This window comes from Symphalangus syndactylus, chromosome 3, assembly GCF_028878055.3.
Source record: "Symphalangus syndactylus isolate Jambi chromosome 3, NHGRI_mSymSyn1-v2.1_pri, whole genome shotgun sequence".
NCBI classification, from domain to species: domain Eukaryota; kingdom Metazoa; phylum Chordata; class Mammalia; order Primates; family Hylobatidae; genus Symphalangus; species Symphalangus syndactylus.
Window position 1 is genome coordinate 36,021,546 of NC_072425.2, and position 17,254 is coordinate 36,038,799.

At 37.9% G+C, this 17,254-nt stretch overlaps 1 protein-coding gene across 3 annotated transcripts in view; it reads left to right on the plus strand.

The window, feature by feature from the left end:
* Positions 1–17,254, plus strand: part of CTNNAL1 (catenin alpha like 1) — a 68,967-nt gene that overhangs the window by 43,220 nt on the left and 8,493 nt on the right. For 2 of the 3 annotated variants that reach the window (XM_055271571.2, XM_055271570.2), the window contains exons 11-14: positions 2,765–2,915; positions 12,634–12,671; positions 15,976–16,026; positions 16,107–16,261. In XM_055271571.2, the coding sequence (XP_055127546.1) occupies positions 2,765–2,915; positions 12,634–12,671; positions 15,976–16,026; positions 16,107–16,261 (395 nt within the window). Of the gene's footprint in view, positions 1–2,764; positions 2,916–12,633; positions 12,672–15,975; positions 16,027–16,106; positions 16,262–16,617; positions 16,705–17,254 lie in introns of all 3 variants that reach the window. The other variant, XR_010119997.1, reaches the window with a different exon arrangement.

A 17,254-nucleotide genomic window follows, 5' to 3' on the forward strand; every position in this document is an offset into this window, starting at 1 on the left:
TTTTCTGTTCCCAAAGCCTCAGCTTCCACTCCTAGTCTTTGCCATCTGCCTCACAAAAGGATAATTTAAGGACATTGAGCATGCCTCTGGGATAATTTATTTCTGGATATCTCTGCTTTGGCAACGTTATTTTTATACTTCCTTTAAAATGTTAGACATACTGAAGGAACAATTGAACAGTTTGTACGCTAGTTGAGAGGAGAGCAATGCCGAAATCTAGCCTGTAGTCCATGGCAAGTTATGTGCCTGCTTTCCCCAAAGAGGGGAACCTTGTTCTTATAACACTGCCATGTGCTTGGCAAGTGCTGTGCCTGTGACACTATGCCCACCCCAGAGGGAGGAGCAGCTAGTTGTAATTCATTCAAAGGTACCAACTATTAATATATTAGCTAACATGGCCCTGATCATATTAATCTTCTGTAAGTTCTGCAATGACTTTATCACTCAGAAGAAAATCCAGTCCTTACCATCTATGCTTCTCCATTACATGGCCACTGGCCACCTTCCCCTTGCTCATGTCAGTCTGTTCCTCTGGCTTACTTGCTGTTCCTTGAACATTCCAGAAGTGTTTCTGCCCCATCCCAAATGACTTCCCCTCGATTTCTCTGTAGCTCCCTCACCTTTTCAGTGACCCTCTAACTTAAAATACTGTGACCACCTAATCCCCTCCATCATTCTCACCCTTTATTTTGATACATATTTTTTATTCCCTTCTAAAATATTTTATAATTTATTTTAATTGTGTCTCTCCCCACTGCTTGTTATAATGTGAGTCCCATGAAGCCAGGGACATTTATCTGTTTCATTCACAGCTGTTTCCCCAGCACCTGGAACGTGGGCACAGTGCCTACTAGTATGTAGTGGGTGAATGAATAGTCATGTTAGTTGTATACGTGTGTGTGTGAATAATCCTATATAATCAACTCCATGGAACAGCAACATCGCTTGTTAGGAATGGGCATTTCTATCACATTATCCTATTGATTTCCCTCATAGCAGTTATCATAATTTATAATATTTTAATTGTGTGCTTGTTTATAGTTCCAAATCCCCACTAGAGTATAAGCTTCATAATAGAGGACTTTTATCTTCTTTTTTTATCACCTTATCCCCAGCACCTAGCATGATTTTTTTCACATAGTGGATTCTCTAAAATACTACTTACTGGATGAGTGTTTGATATAATATCCCCAGTCTGTGAAACAAGAAGGTAGACAGAATCAATGCCAGTTGTCATGAATAGAAGGTAAAAGTGGTAGAAGGGAAAGGATCTGCTGTGAACATATCAAGACTGAACTCCGAATTCCTAGCTCCTGGATCTTTGTGTGTGTGTGTTTTATTTAATGGGCCATCAGGAAATTTCTGTAGGTTTGGTCTGGTCGATGGCTTCTATTTTGAGGTAGAAGCTAAAGTGTAATTTCTATTGAATGTCAGGTCAGGAGGTGTGTGAAGACTCAACCCAGCCATCCATTTTCTGCCTATATTACAATTAGCATCACTCAAGTCCTTTGTGTTAGAGAGTGATTATTATATGAAAGATAAAATGTTAGTTGATTTATTAATTCATTCATGTATTAGCTAACACTAAATAAAACCCCAAATGCCAAAATCTCAGGCTTAATATAATAGCAGTTTATTTCTCACTTGTATTAAGTACGGATTAATGGTATGTCTTTCTCCCTGTTGGCAATCCGGTCCGCTTTCATTTTGTGCCTCGCTAGCCTTTAGGACCTCAAAGTCCCTACTGGATCCTGTGCATTGAACCATCAGATGTGGAAGGGAGAGAGCACTGAGGGGCACGAGGGAGGTTTGGATCAATTAGGATGGAAGTGGTGACCCACATTCAAGTGGGGACAGAACTCAGTCTTGTGGCCATACGTCTCCACCAGGGAAGCTAGGAAATGTAATCTTCCTATGTATCCAGAGGGAAGACAAACAGATTTTGATGAAAACATAGCAGTCTCTGCAACAATTCATTTATTTATTCAACACATTTATTTAGCCCATGTGGTGGTACGTAAATGTACCAGGATGATTTCTGCCCTTTTTACAAGTGTTTTGTGAGAGGCAGTGTGATGTGATGGAAAGAGCCTGAACTTGGATCAGGTAGATCTCAGTTTAGATATCAACTCTGTATATACTCGTAATAGGGTCTGGCACAAGTTCCTGGGTATCTCTGAGCTTCAACTTTTCCAGCTGAAAAATGGAATAATGCTTACTTGGAAAAAGTACTATTTTATTTGTGTATTTTGGGGGATATTAATGTATTAATGTATCTCAAACACCAAACACAGTATCTCAAGCATGTATCTACCAAGTACTCATGGGTGTGTATATATGTTACTTATTATTATGGCTACCATTCCTACTACTACCACTGCTTCTACCACCACCACTATTACTGCTACCTTTGCTACTCTGTATACAGTACACTTTTTGTGGTCTGAGTATAACTCTTTGAATTATTCTATGGGAACAACTTTGTTCAAACAGAGTTTTACTTGAATGAAGAGAATTGCTCCCTGAATGCAGGTTTGTATATAATAATGCATACTATTTATCTGCAGGTCAGATTATAAGAAACAGCAAATTTTGTCCTACTGTGTATCTTCATATTGCCCAACATGGAGCTTGTGTATAGAAATTACTTCATAGTTGTTTATTGAGTTGAATTGAACAGCAGACTTACTTACCTTTGGTCTTCAAAGTGATTCTTAGGGCTAAGATTTTGAAATTCACACAGGTGTATATTGTGTTTCTTTAGATAATTTCTGCTGCTGAAACACTGACATTGCATCCATCTAGTAAAATTGCTAAAGAAAACCTAGATGTGTTTTGTGAAGCTTGGGAATCCCAAATTAGTGACATGTCAACACTGCTGAGAGAAATCAATGATGTGTTTGAAGGAAGACGAGGTGAGAAACTGTCCACATAATGAAATATGTTATTATTTTAATGTAACTCTTGTTAGTTTTTAAATGTCAAACCTCAACTGCAAATGAATTCTTGTTGTAACACAGCTGGGTTATTTTTGTAGTAAAATATCGTTCACAAAAAGTTACAAAAATATTATTTTATCCTCCTTTATTTTAGTATCCAAGCAGTAAAATTTGTTGTACAACAGTGTAGTAGGCCAGGTGTGGTGGCTCACACCTGTAATCCCAGTGCTTTGGGAGGCCGAGGCAGGTGGATCACTTTGAAGTCAGGAGTTCGAGCCCAGCCTGGCCAACATGGTGAAACCCTATCTCTACTAAAAATACAAAAATTAGCCAAATGTGTTGATGTGTACCTATAATCCCAGCTACTATGGCTGAGGCACGAGAATCACTTGAACCTGGGAGGCGGAGGTTGCAGTGAGCTGAGATGGCGCCACTGCAGTCCAGCCTGGGTGACAGAGCAAGACTCTGTCTCAAAAAAAAAAAAAAAAAAACAGCATAGTAGATCTCGGAATTAATATTAACATTCTAGTTTTCCTACTGAAATAGTCATTTTTAAATTTCTTCTGAATTGTTTTTTAGTTACAACAGCTCTTCTATAATACAGTAATTCTGTTTTAATTCTACTAACTTCATAATGAAATGAATGTAGTTATTTGATTTTTGAATTGCTTTCCTTCCACTTGGATGGAATCTCTTTCCTTGATGACTACATAATCTTGGAATATTGCCTGTGGTGGGTAAGTTCATTGGTATTTCTACAGCATGTAGAATAGTGCCATACAATGTATAGGAAGGCATCATTTTTATTTTTTATTTTAATACCGAGTGGAAGTTTTATTTTCCATTGTACTGTGTGTCCTGTTATTTATATTTACATGTTTATATTTTTTCTCTTCAAATGGCTTCTGTAGTGTCAAAGCTTGCTTATTTTTTTAAATAAAATGTCATTTACAATTAGATCAAATTATTGATTATTTTTTATTTTTTATTGAGTATGCCCATTTAAACATTTCATATTTTAAAAATACTCATTTAGGATACATGTTAATTTGCTTAAAAATCAGGGCATAATAGAATTATAGCTATAACATCATTTGTAAAGTATGATAAATGTTTACCATGCTTCCACATTTAAAAATTTCTGTGATAGTCTGAATGGCATATCATTTTGATGCTTTGTAATGTATTTGTTTACATCGATTTTTATATGAGCCAAATTTCAGATATTAAAAGGTAAATGATATAATTGATCCACCTTTAAAAGGAAGAGTGGTCACTTCGCTTTAGGGACTGTTGGGAAATGAAGAGAAGTGGCTTGCTGTGGTTATAAGATACCTGATGTGGGTTATCCTGGAGTATCTGTAAGGCCCAGCTCTTTCTCAAACTGATGTTAGGCAAGCTGTTCCCTGCTCTGGGCCCAAGTGTCCTTGGCTCAATAATGAAAGTCTTAGGCTGAGTGATCTCAGTGACCTGTCAGATCTAAAAGTCTTTTGTGAACGCTACCTGAAGTTAGTGTACTTTCGACTTCTGGGTATAGAATATACCCTGCACTGTATCTTTATCCTGCCTGGCTCTCTTTAAAGGCCAGAGGACTATTGTCTTCTGGCTTTATCAGTTGTCATCAGCCCATGAAAGTAGGGAGGCTGGAGGAGTGCCACAGGATGGCTATTTTTCTGGCATGCAACTGACTCCATGTAGTTGTAAACATGTTCCACGTGCACTGTGAGAAGCTTTACTAATAGCTGTGGCCATTCTGAAAAGAATATGGCATCAAGCCTGGCCAGCTGATTCTCCTCTTTACCAGAACACCATTAAGCTTAGCACAGGTTTCTCCTATACTGTTTTCGGTGCTGAATAGGTTTTTGTTTTCATTCATGTAAAAATGGGCTATGGCTGAGTTTTCATTACTTGTACTTCTTCCATGTCCCTAGGCCAGTGAGTTCATCATCATCTGAAATGGATATGGTTCTAGTCTTCTTGACCAAGGGCCTGAGCCCCCTTCCTCTTTGTGTTTGAGATGCGTGCAGTTTCTAAACCAGGCTGTTCTACCAGCATTTTGGTCTATCTTCTCTCTTTTATTTCCATAAGAACTGGAGTTATAACAGGTTTCCCCCCACTCTCAAGAAAGATAGCAGTCATTTAACAGTTATTCTCTGCCTTAATCCCAGGCGATGTTCTGAGTAGCAATTACAGTAGCAATTAGAGGTTGATAAGCTTGGCAAGGGGGTTTTCTTTCTATAAATGTAGGTAATTTTTTTCCTTAAAACAGAAAACAAACCCAGGTTGCATTTTCCATCAAGGGGTCTCTTCCTTCATCTGAGATCTGAGTGCTAATCTCATGTTAGGGATAGAATTGGGTACAAGTTGAAATCCAGGTTCTGAAGTGGACTGCCTAGGTTCCAATCCTGCCTCTGCTATTTCCTAACTTAATCTCTCCATGCTTCAAGTTTTACATCTGCAAAATGGGGATAATGATGACAAAACTACCTAATATGGTAAGTGTGAGGATTAAATAAAATATGTTAATTCACAGTAAATTCTCAACAAATGTTACCTCTGTCAGCATCAGCATCATGACCACTGTTACCTTGTGGTAAAACTAAATAGTTCATGAGAAAACATTAGGTCCAATTTCTCTTCCTTAATCTCAATCTCTCCTACTTTCTGACATCCATCCTTCCCTATGACCTTTCTCCTATGCTAGGGAGGACTAGCCTGTCTGGCCCCACCATAGAAAATCTCTAGATCTGCAGAAGCAAAGGTAAACTCCTTGCTTCTTTGTACAAATGAAGCTCATCCCTTCTCCAATGGTGAATTAACACCCTCTGAAAGATTCCTCTCACCGGACATCTAATGCAACATTAATTCAGTGTTCTCCTTTTCTATCTCTGAGATTTGCCTTTCTTTGACCAAAGTTAGGCTCTTTAGTTGGCTGGGCGTGGTGGCTCACGCCTGTAATCCCAGCACTTTGGGAGGCCGAGGTGGGCAGATCACAAGGTCAGGAGATCGAGACCATCCTGGCCAACACGGTGAAACCCCGTCTCTACTAAAAAATACAAAAAATTAGCCGGGCGTGGTGGTGGGCGCTTGTAGTCCCAGCTACTCGGGAGGCTGAGGCAGGAGAATGGTGTGAACCTGGGAGGCAGAGCTTGTAGTGAGCCGAGATGGCGCCACTGCACTCCAGCCTGGACGACAGAGCGAGACTCCGTCTCAAAAAAACAAAACAAAACAAAACAAAGTTAGGCTCTTTAAAAAAATAGCTAGGGAAGTTTAAGGAAAAGTAAAAGCCACAGGCTACTAGGGTCTGTGTGGGTAAAATTGTAAACATGATCCTTCAGAGGCCTATGACTATTATAACCATAAAAATAACAGTAGCTGTCATCTCCTGAGAATGTACTGGGTTCTAGGTACTTTCATAAGTGCTGGATGTCCATTTTCTCATTTAATCCTCTCAGTAACCCTGGAGACAGGTATTATTTCCACATTTTACGTATGATGAAACTGAGGCTCGAAGTATCCCACAGTGAGTAAACTACAGGAGCTGGGACCCTTACTGAGGTTTGAATGATGCCAAAGATGAAATTTTATTAACTACCCATACTCTATTACTCAAGCAGTTAAACTCCCCTCCAATCCTAAAGTTTTCTAATGAGAATGAACCAATTCTGTGAAAAATGCTCATGACTGCAGCTCGGAGTTCTGCTTTTTTTCCCTCCCAAAGCTCTTTCAGAAACGACTGAGAGATCCCAGGAAGTACAGAGCAAGGAACAAGTAATGACTGGATTCTTATTTTGGTTGGTCCACTTATTGGCCGAGGATGGGGCCAGCTAAATTACAGAAGACATAAAACAATCTGTTAGTAATGGAATCCTGGGCACATTACCTGCTCTTTTGAGTTTGTTTCTTTATTTCAATGGACATAAATGAAATAATGTGTCATAGTGCTTGCACATCCTATACCTGTTTTCAGAGTATGTGAGCACTGTGGTTTCTTTTACTTTCAAGCTGGATATTATGTAAATAATCTCTTCTTTAGGTTCAGTTAACTTATGTTCAAAAAATCAGCATTACCCAAACTTCCTAAGGACTGAACAAAAATTCCTTCTTATGTGGGAAACTCCTCAGCCTTCAGTCAATGAGACACCTATTGTTTCACTGGGAAAGTGCCTCTCTGTTCAGAAAGGGTTTATGTAGGGTTCATTGTGATGGAGTTGGTTGATTGTGTGTATTGCCTTTATTTGTCCTGATTTTTATCATGAACCTCATGAGCATAGCTTTTTCCTTAAAGAAGTCCAACTCTGGGTTAACCATTACTGACTGAACTGGATCCAGTGCCACAGTGTTGTTCTTCCTGTTATGCATGGTTGATGTGACAAACCTGCTCATTACCTTGCACCTGCCCACTACTTTCCATACAAAGGTGTATTCTTCAGGTCCTGATTTCTCTTTGCTGCTGTTATAACTCCTGTTATGACTATTGTTGAAAAGCCTTTGCTGTATTCTAGCCACCTTAGTTCTGCTCTGCATAACTTGCCTCCTGTGATTGGCAAACTACCAGGCATACTTGTAAGTATCATTCAACCATCCAGCTAAGTGGTAAACATCATGCTAAGCAATAAGAGGGAGGCTTTAGTGTTCACATGCTAAAAGTTAGTCTGAGAGCTAGGTCATTGTCCACCTTAACCCCAGACACTTAAATTTCACACTAAGACCTCCTGGGATTGTTTCAAGAAGGTAAAAATCAATGCTTGTCTTCCTGTCTTCTGCTTTCATCCCATTCTGCCTTCTCCCCCAAACCTCCAGGGAGGCTGTGGTCCTTGTATTAGAAGGGACCAGACCTAAAAGACTCCACTTTTCCTTAGTGGTGAATATGTGTCTGTTTAGAATTTGAGATTATTTTGGACAATAAGTGTCAGAAAAAAGCCTTATCTCAGAGCTTGCAGTCTTTGTCCTTCCTTTAAGGAAGCTGAATTCCCTTTGTTCTGTTTGAATCATTTCAGAGTAAATATGACTACGCTTCAGTTTATAGAGACGCAGCCCTAACTAAACTATGTAGGGCAGTTATGATCACGGATCCTGCCAAGAATCTTAATTTGGTTTTCAGTTCTGTAACTACTTTTCTCATTTTCCTGGCTGCCCTATTTCATAGCCCTGCATTTACATTATCGTTTGGCAGATTGGATGCCACTAAAAATGGGGGTACAGGACGATAAACATGTTCATGGGTAAAGATGAGTTTATTTGGGGACGGTAGGAGTCTGCAACAAGGGAGTGATCTATCCAGAGAAGAGATGATGGTCTATACTAGGGTGATGATAGTCAAGATGAAGATAAGGGGACAAATTTAAGAAGAATTTAAAAACTAATATTGGTAGGGTTTATTGGTCAACTGAATATAGAGGTGAGGGAGAGGGAGGAGTTGGAGGATGATAGCTGGGTTTAGATTAGAATACCTCATTCCTGCTCCTGAGTTTAGCTGATAAGCTGCCTATCCTTTAGTGATCAGGGATTCATTTTAAGTGGGTCTGGGGACATTAATTTTTTGATTGATCATACCATATAGAGTGCCTCCAGAACTAAAGATAGTTAATTATAAGAAATGTGAATCAGGGATAATTTAGCACATTTTCAGTGAAATAATAAGGCTTTTCCATTCTTAGGGAATTAGCTTTATTTTGTAGATATACAGAAAGGCTCTATATATTGTAACTGAGAACATTTCTCAATTAGGTTTTCATAAGGAATAATTTTAGTGCTCCCTTAAGATGAGAGGGCCTTTGAACTTAATTGTGAACTTAATTTATCTGAAGGTATAAACTCAGAAGATGGCACAACTGTAGTGTTGACTAAACAGGATTTAGGGAGTATTAAACATACAATACCTCATTGAGGACAGTGCTTTGAAGACAATTCTATATATCAGATCTGTACTAAGTATATTTTCTCCAAATAGTCCTGTTTTTCCAACTATTTTTAATGTTTATAATATGATAGAGTTTGTTTATGCTACTTCTTTGATATAACAGCTAAACATAATTTAGCCAGTTTATTTTATTATTATTATTATATTTTGGAGACAGGGTCTCACTTTGTCACCCAGGCTGGTGTGCAGTGGTGTGATCATAGCTCACTGCAGCTTCCAACTCCTGGGTTCAAGGGATCCTCCCACATATCTAGAACTACAGGTGCTGGCCACCATGCCCACATTTTTTTTTTTTTTCCCCCAGAGATGGGAGTCTGGCTGTGTTACCCAGGCTGGTCTTTTTTTTTTTTTTTTTTTTTTTTGATATGGAATCTCACTCTGTCACCCAGGCTGGAGTGTGGTGGCGTGATCTCAGCTCACTGCAAGCTCTGCCTCCCAGGTTCACGCCATTCTCCTGCCTCAGCCTCCCAAGTAGCTGGGACTACAGGTGCCCGCCACCACGCCCGGCTAATTTTTTTTTGTGTGTGTATTTTTAGTACAGACAGGGTTTCACCATGTTAGCCAGGATGGTCTCCATTTCCTGACCTCATAATCCACTTGCCTCGGCCTCCCAAAGTGCTGGGATTGCAGGCATGAGCTACCATGCCCAGCCTACTCAGGCTGGTCTTGAAGTCCTGGCCTCAAGTAACCCTCCTGAATTGGCCTCCCAAAGTGCTGGGATTATGAACATGAGCCACTGTGCCTGGCTGAGCCAGTTTATTCTTTTTTTTTTTTTTTCTGCTTAGAATCAATGGCAATAATTAGACTAACATGGAAATAACATCTATAATTAGCCGAGCGTGGTCGTGTGCACCTGTAGTCCCAGCTACTTAGCTACTCAGGAGGCTGAGATGCAAGAATCGCTTGAATCCAGGAGGTGGAGGTTGCAGTGAGCCGAGATTGCACCACTGCACTTCAGCCTGGGCGACAGAGTGAGACTCTGTCTCAAAAAAAAAAAAAAAAAGTGGGAAATAACATCTATAAAAAAAGTGGGAAATAACATCTATAATTAACTATAATTTAGATCTCTTGTTAGTATTAGATTGCTTTTTCTTGTGTTATTGTCAGCTTGTTTGGTTTCTTTTGGAACTGGGGGAAAGAAGAATCTTACCTGCATAGTATGTGGGGGGGGCTATCTGAAAAAATGATCAACTTTGCAATTATCCTCAAATTCGTATAAATCATCCTGAGTCTAACTGCAGGATGGGAATAGGAAGCAAAACAAAGTATCTGTAAGAGGACCAGAGGGATTAGAACTATCAAGTGATAAATACTACTAGGTGGATGAAAACAGTAGCAAATCAGGTTACATAAAAGCTTTCTTTTCATTGGATTTATTTCTCAATGCATTTATTTATACATTCTACTTTCTTTAACTCTGTGGTATCTTAGAGATAAAAGAGATACTGAAACAGTTGGTTTTGCCCCAACTTGTGGAGAGTAAATATGAACATTTTAGGGCCATGGGCACTATAGATGATTACTGAGTTAGATAATACAAGATGACTCCTGTAGCTGATTACATTTAAGTAATGATAGTGCCCTTTCAAAATTCAAAATTCTTTTTTCTTTATTATTTATTTATTTTTAGTACTTTCCCACTTTTTTTTTTTTTTTTTTTTTGAGATAGTCTTGCTCTATCACCCAGGCTGAAACAAAACAAAAGAAAAAAAACAGAAAAAAGAACAGACTACAGGCATGCACCACTACGCCTGGCTAATTTTTGTATTTTTAGTAGAGATGGGGTTTCACCCTTTTGGCCAGGCTGGGTCTTGAATTCCTGACCGTGGGTGATCCACTTGCCTTAGCCTCCCAAAGTGCTAAGATTACAGGCGTGAGCCACCATGCCCGGGTTCCTACTTCTGTTTAATGTGCCCTTTATAATATGCTAAGACCACTTTTTAAAGGATATTATGGGCAGGATTCAGGCTTTGAATTAAGACAGATGGTGAATTTTGAAATTCTGAGTGACCTGAAGACTATCTTCTGTTAATATTGCAACTAAATCGAGCACTTTTCACATCAGAGCTTAGAGACAAGGCATGAAAATAGCCTCTTCCTTTTTAAGTTTTTTCCCCTCACCATTCTGAAATCAGAAAGCCATTAATTAATAAAATTCACTTAAAATGTTGACATTACAAGGAAATGATTTGAATCATAAAGGTATTCCCAAGTACCATTAACTGATTCTTAGTAACAGTTCTTCTTCTAGATCAGCACTGTCCAAGAGAAATAGAATGTGAGACACATATGTAATTTGAAATTTGCTAGGCTAGGCACAGTGGCTCATGCCTGTAGTTTCAGCACTTTGGCAGGACAAGGCGGGAAGATCACTTGAGCCCAAAGAGTTTGAGACCATCCTAGGCAACATAGTGAGACCTCATCTCTTAAAAAAAATACAAATAAATTAGCTGGTGTAACATGCTTGTGGTCCCAGCTACTCAGGAGGCAGAAGGTGGGAGGACCACCTGAGCCCAGGAGGTTGAGGCTGCAGTAAACCTGTAATCTCCACCACTACACTCCAGCCTGGTGACAGAGCAAGACCTTGTCTCAAAAAAAAAAATTTTTGTTTTAATAATTTTTAACCCAAATATCCAAAATACCATTTAAACATATAATCAATATTTTAAATTAATATATTTTACATCTTTTTTCTCCCTTTGTACTACATCTCCAAAATCTGCTATGTATTATACACTTACAGCACATCTCGGCACAGACTAGCCACATTTCAAGTGCAAGGTAGTCACATGTGGCTAGTAGGTTCCATATTTAATAGTACAGTTCTAGACGAAATTTTAAATATTTGTATAAGCTATTCTGAGACAAACAGGTTTGCCCATTTCATGTAATAGTCATTCTACGAGAAAAGGTGTGATTTAGTGCTCTTATGTGTACTTTTATTAGTTTGGACCATATGAAATTTCAAAATGGTTGAATACCAGCAATTTCATATGGTTCAAACTAATCTATTATAGCTGAATATACTTGTTTTCCTTGAAGAAGAAATGTTTCTTCAAGAAGCAATTACTGCTTAGGTCTTGAATTTTTACCCCAAATGTCACAAACCAGCTTTTACAAAAAGTCTATCATTCATTGTAACCTGACTGTATATATGACCTGGAAGTTGTAAAGATGATAGATGGGGCAGGAATGATGTGGGCATTGCCTGTCTCCTTCTTTTCCCTGTTATCGTGCTTCATGCCACGTGTCAGTTCACAGCCAAAAAACCTCCTGTTATTTGCTTTATTTCATCTTCCTATCTTGTATAGAGGGTTTTCTTCTTCCCTGACTGAGAGAATACATTATGAGGTTAGTTGTAAATTATTTGGTCTGGTACTTGCAGAAATGGAAGAAGCGCTGATACTGATACTGATAAAAGAGGAATCAGGTTTCATTAGAGGCAAACTGCTGTAAAAGGAGCACTCTGTGAATGAAGCTGATTGCAAGTGGCAGTAAATGTCAGTGGGACATTTGCCTTTCTCCCTTTATGTTGGGAGAGGTGGAGATTGGCCAGCATAGGTACCTTAGACATGCAGCTGTTGAAAGTCTTCATGTTCACCAGCCAAATTACAATTTTATTTCTGAATTTTATGTAATGAATAGACTAAGTTATCAAAACTAATGTACTAACATTCCTGTTTGTTTAATTAATACTTTAAAAGTTAAGTGTGAATAATAGAAAAATATATTAATAGAAAAAAATTTTTAAGTTATATGTGTTATTTGTAGGAGAGAAGTATGGCTACCTTTCACTTCCAAAGCCAATGGTAAGTAGAAGAATTATGTACATTTTGGAATGTTTTTATTCAGAATTCAAATTATGCTCTTGTTGCCTGTTGCTGCTCCCCTCTATAACAAATAATTGACATGACAGAAAAAGGATATTAACGTTGACTTCAGAGTTGTTATTCTGGGTAGCAATCTAGATGTGGCTTATACTCTGAATATTTGTTTTAGGTTTGGGGGTTTGAGAGAATAGGTAACATAATTTTTGATTAATAAAAAGCCATATCCCAGTAATAGCATCATAAAAATAAATAAATAAGCCATATCTGAGGTCAGAAGTTGTTTTGTTCTTCCAATCTTGGATCTAATTTGAGAAGTCATGTTGGAATCACTTTCATCTAACTAAGGACTTTCATATGGTTTCTACCTAGATGAAAACATGTCACATGTCATACATATGGGAAAGAGATACAGAGTGGTATATTAACCAAGTAGTGGTCGTAAGATCCCTTTTGGGGGTCAAAAATATTGGAAATTGTGGGCCGGGCATGGTTTCTCATGCCTGTAATCCCAGCATTTTGGGAGGCCGAGGCGGGTGGATTACCTGAGGTCAGGAGTTCGAGACCAGCCTGGCCAACATGGTGAAACCCTGTCTCTACTAAAAATACAGAAAAAAAAAAAAAAAAAATTAGCCAGGCGTGGTGGCACATGCCTGTAATCCCAGCTACTCGGGAGGCTGAGGCAGGAGAATTGCTTGAGCCTGGAAGATGGAGGTTGCAGTGAGCCGAGATCATGCCGCTGCACTCCAGCCTAGCTGACAGAGTAAGACTGTGTCTCAAAAAAAAAAAAAAAAAATTACTGATGATTATCAATAGTAACAGTGTGGTGAAGAACAGATGGTGAGTATCAGAAGAGAGAACTTGCAATGAAGAGAGATATAAAAGTCTTAAGTCTGGAGTTTTAGAAATGATAGTGGGAATGGTCGATGGTGTAGGAGAAGAACAAATGATAAATCAAATCCCCAAATCAAAAAATGGTCCAAACTTAATTAGTGTATTTTTTGAAAAGGGACTGGCATTTAATACTGAAATACAACATTAGGAACTGAATGTAGCTGGTACAAAAGCAATCATGATACTGCAAATTAATTCTGTGACTTAAAACAGTTTCTGTGCCTTAAGCTATTGTCAGAACAGTTTGAAAGTACAGATAGCAATTTGTCTATTTTTCTTATTTTAAGCTAACTTAACCCTAACAGATGGTTTTATAGCTAATATCCTACGGGGTTTAAGCAAGTAAGGATAGACTCACTGTTTTTGTAAGTGCTATAATTTAGGGCTACTACAAAATAATTTTTTGAGAATTAGAAAAGGCATCACAAAGCTTTTAACAGGTTGAATGGAACAAAGATTTTATTCAACTGAATAGTATTTTTTATCTTTAGTAACAAATCATTTCAGAATCATGAACCATTTTCTTAGTTGAGGGATAGCATAGTTAATTATATTCCTAGAAAATTATAGTTCTCTCTTTTAGGAAGCAAAGTTGGAGTCTGGTGCTATTTATATTTAGGGGACTGACGTCTTTAGCTTTATATAACTGAAACGAATGAATCTGACTGCATTCCAAAATAGTGTCCACTAGATGGCAAGCAAGCTTGGTTACATTATTAAGATGGTTTATTTACCTTTTCAGGCAATCCCTTCAGTCGTCATTAAACACTTTAATAATCATCATCATTAGTAAAACTAAAAATAAAAATAATAAAAATGCAACTAAATTTAAAAGAATAAGGTATAAAATTCTAAATAAAACAAAACCTAAAAACCTTGAGGGTGTTCCTTACTTTCTTAAAGGTTTTGTCAATTGCCTTATAGTCAACCAGACCAAGGATGGAGATAAAGATGATGTGACCATTCAAGGAGGAGCCAGAGAGATCATTGGTCATATTTGTTTATTCTCTCTCTTTCTTTCTCTCTCTCTGTCTCTTTCTCTCTGTGTGTGTGCATGTGTGTATAACAAGAGTTCCTTTATTTTTATTTTCTGTCCTTCAGCTTCACCTATTTCTTTAACAGTAAACATCATTAGAAAATCTCAAAAGGGCTATGTTCCATGAGCAGATCTAAACTCTACGAGGCTGTTTTGTTCTGTGGTGAAACTGGTGACAGAATAGTTGGTCAGAAGTAACAAGTCATGGTAATAAGGGAAATAAAAATATATGTATGAGAAGATCTTTTTCCTTGAAGTATTAGTGATGATTTTCCTTCCTAAGCTAAGTGTACACATGAGTGTTTTGTTTTATTGTAATTTATACTTTGTGTGCATGTATGTGAATCCATACCCAATGTGTGTTTGTGAGTGTGTATGACTTAAATATATGTTTCCATTTTAAAAAGTTAGCTCCCTGCATCTGCTGGCCCCCTTTTCTTTACAAACCCTAGCTGTTCTGGAACTCCTGCCTCTATCATGGGAGCTTTCACCAGATCTCAGAGTTGGAGGAATCCCTCTGTGGGCTATCATCTCCAGAGAACTTCGGAATATATTTTTCAAAGAAATGTTGCTATTGGTGGTGGTGTGATTTGTCCTGGTTGGTACTCTATTCTTCAAGTATACAGACATCAGTGGACTAGCCCGGTCTAACTAGTATGGAATATTTTCTCCTCTTCTAGGGAAAATACACTCTGAGTTCAAGAGAGTTTACTTGAAAACAAACTTTCTCTTTCAAAAATAGGGAACCATTGAACATTGGTTCACATATTAAATTCAGAATCCTAAGTATAATCTCTTTACAACTTGGGATATGAGATTAGCAGTTGGGATATCAATGAAGCTAGAGTGTTGAAATTTAGCCTTCTAAGAGCAAATTAGTTAAAGGAATTGAATTCTGGAGTCATAACATGAGGAATGTATAGAAAACTACATATAGTGGCTAATTTTAATATGTCATTTCATAAGAATAATTCAAGAATTATAAGAATCTTGTGGAACAGAGAAGCCAGGGAGTTTTGGGGGACATAATAATTGGACTCCATGAATACTGCAGAAATTGTCTTGAGTCCCTGGAAGCCTCGTGAAAAGAGGAGAGCAATTGTAAGCACAGAGGCCACAGAGCAGGGAAGACATTGACTTGCTTTCTCTGGCTCCAGATTTCAAACTAACAACCTATTCAAAGATGAACTCACCTACTAGTAGAGTATTTCCAATTGGTAAAATATTCAGTCATTACATACTGAATATTTTAAACTTTTGTTACAAGTACTTTGTTATGCTTTGTATTACTATTGTATTTCCTTACAGTTTAATATACTGCTTTTTAAGATAATCTTAATCTTTTTATTGTCACAGAAGAATAATGCAAACCTGAAATCATTAAAGCCAGACAAGCCTGACTCTGAGGTAAGACCTAGTCCTACATCTAATCTTCCTTTTACATGTATAGTGATAAAGTCGTTGTGATTAAAACGTCTGTTTCGTAGGAGCAAGCCAAGATAGCAAAGCTTGGACTTAAGCTGGGTTTGCTCACCTCTGACGCTGACTGCGAAATTGAGAAGTGGGAAGATCAGGAGAATGAGATTGTTCAATATGGACGGAACATGTCCAGTGTGGCCTATTCTCTGTATTTATTTACTAGGTAAAAGTAGTTGTATTTTTATTTTTTAAATCAGTATAATGATATCTGGTGTAAAGAAAAAAGTTCCATGTTAAATCATTGATAGGTTAAAGTCAGTATCAAATATATGGTAAAAAGACTAAAAGTAGTTACTATGACAATTTACGTAAGTGAATGCAACAACAAGACACATGTATTTAATTAGGATTTAGATTTAGAAGGGATCTTCTGCTAGGTTTCTGCCCACTCTTTCCATCATTGAAATAATTTTACATCCTGCTTTTTTGTTATCCTGCATATTAATGCCTCTCCCAGCCAGCATCAGTATGTTAAGAAAACATACGTTAAGAAAACATGTCTTTTATGCCTTTATACAGTGATTGACTAGATACAGATGAAGATTGATTAGACACAGATCAAAGAATAGAGCTATGAGGACTATGTCAATAGCATGCCAAATCTCTGTGAGTCACCATTCATTATGTAGAGAATTCCCCTAACTTTAATGTTATGTGACCTATATTCTCTGTCTTGTTCATATTACAAGACTCTTGATTAAATGCCTTGTTGATGTCAATGTTAGTCATATTTCAGTCTTCCATTTTAGTAATCTATACATACGGTATATTAATTCTGCTTAGTTAAAATCAGTTATCTGCTGAATAATCCATTCTAGAATTTTCTCAAGGAATAACTTCAAGCTTTTCACTCAGTTTCTGAAATCTATCTTTTTCATTTTTAGGAACCAGGGAAATACTTGATATCTCCAGTTTTCTGGCTCCTCTCCTACTCATTCTGATTTTGAAAAGGTTATCCACAGTGGGACACACCTGCAGGTTGCTTCAGGATTCTAGAGACTGAAGCTTAATTAAAGTAGTGAAGGATCTCTACAACTGTGTGAGATTTGGGACTCAATAAATAGCACCCCCTGCCGGGCATGGTGGCTCACGCCTGTAATCCCAGCACTTTGGGAGGCCGAGGTGGGCGGATCACGAGGTCAGGAGATCGAGACCA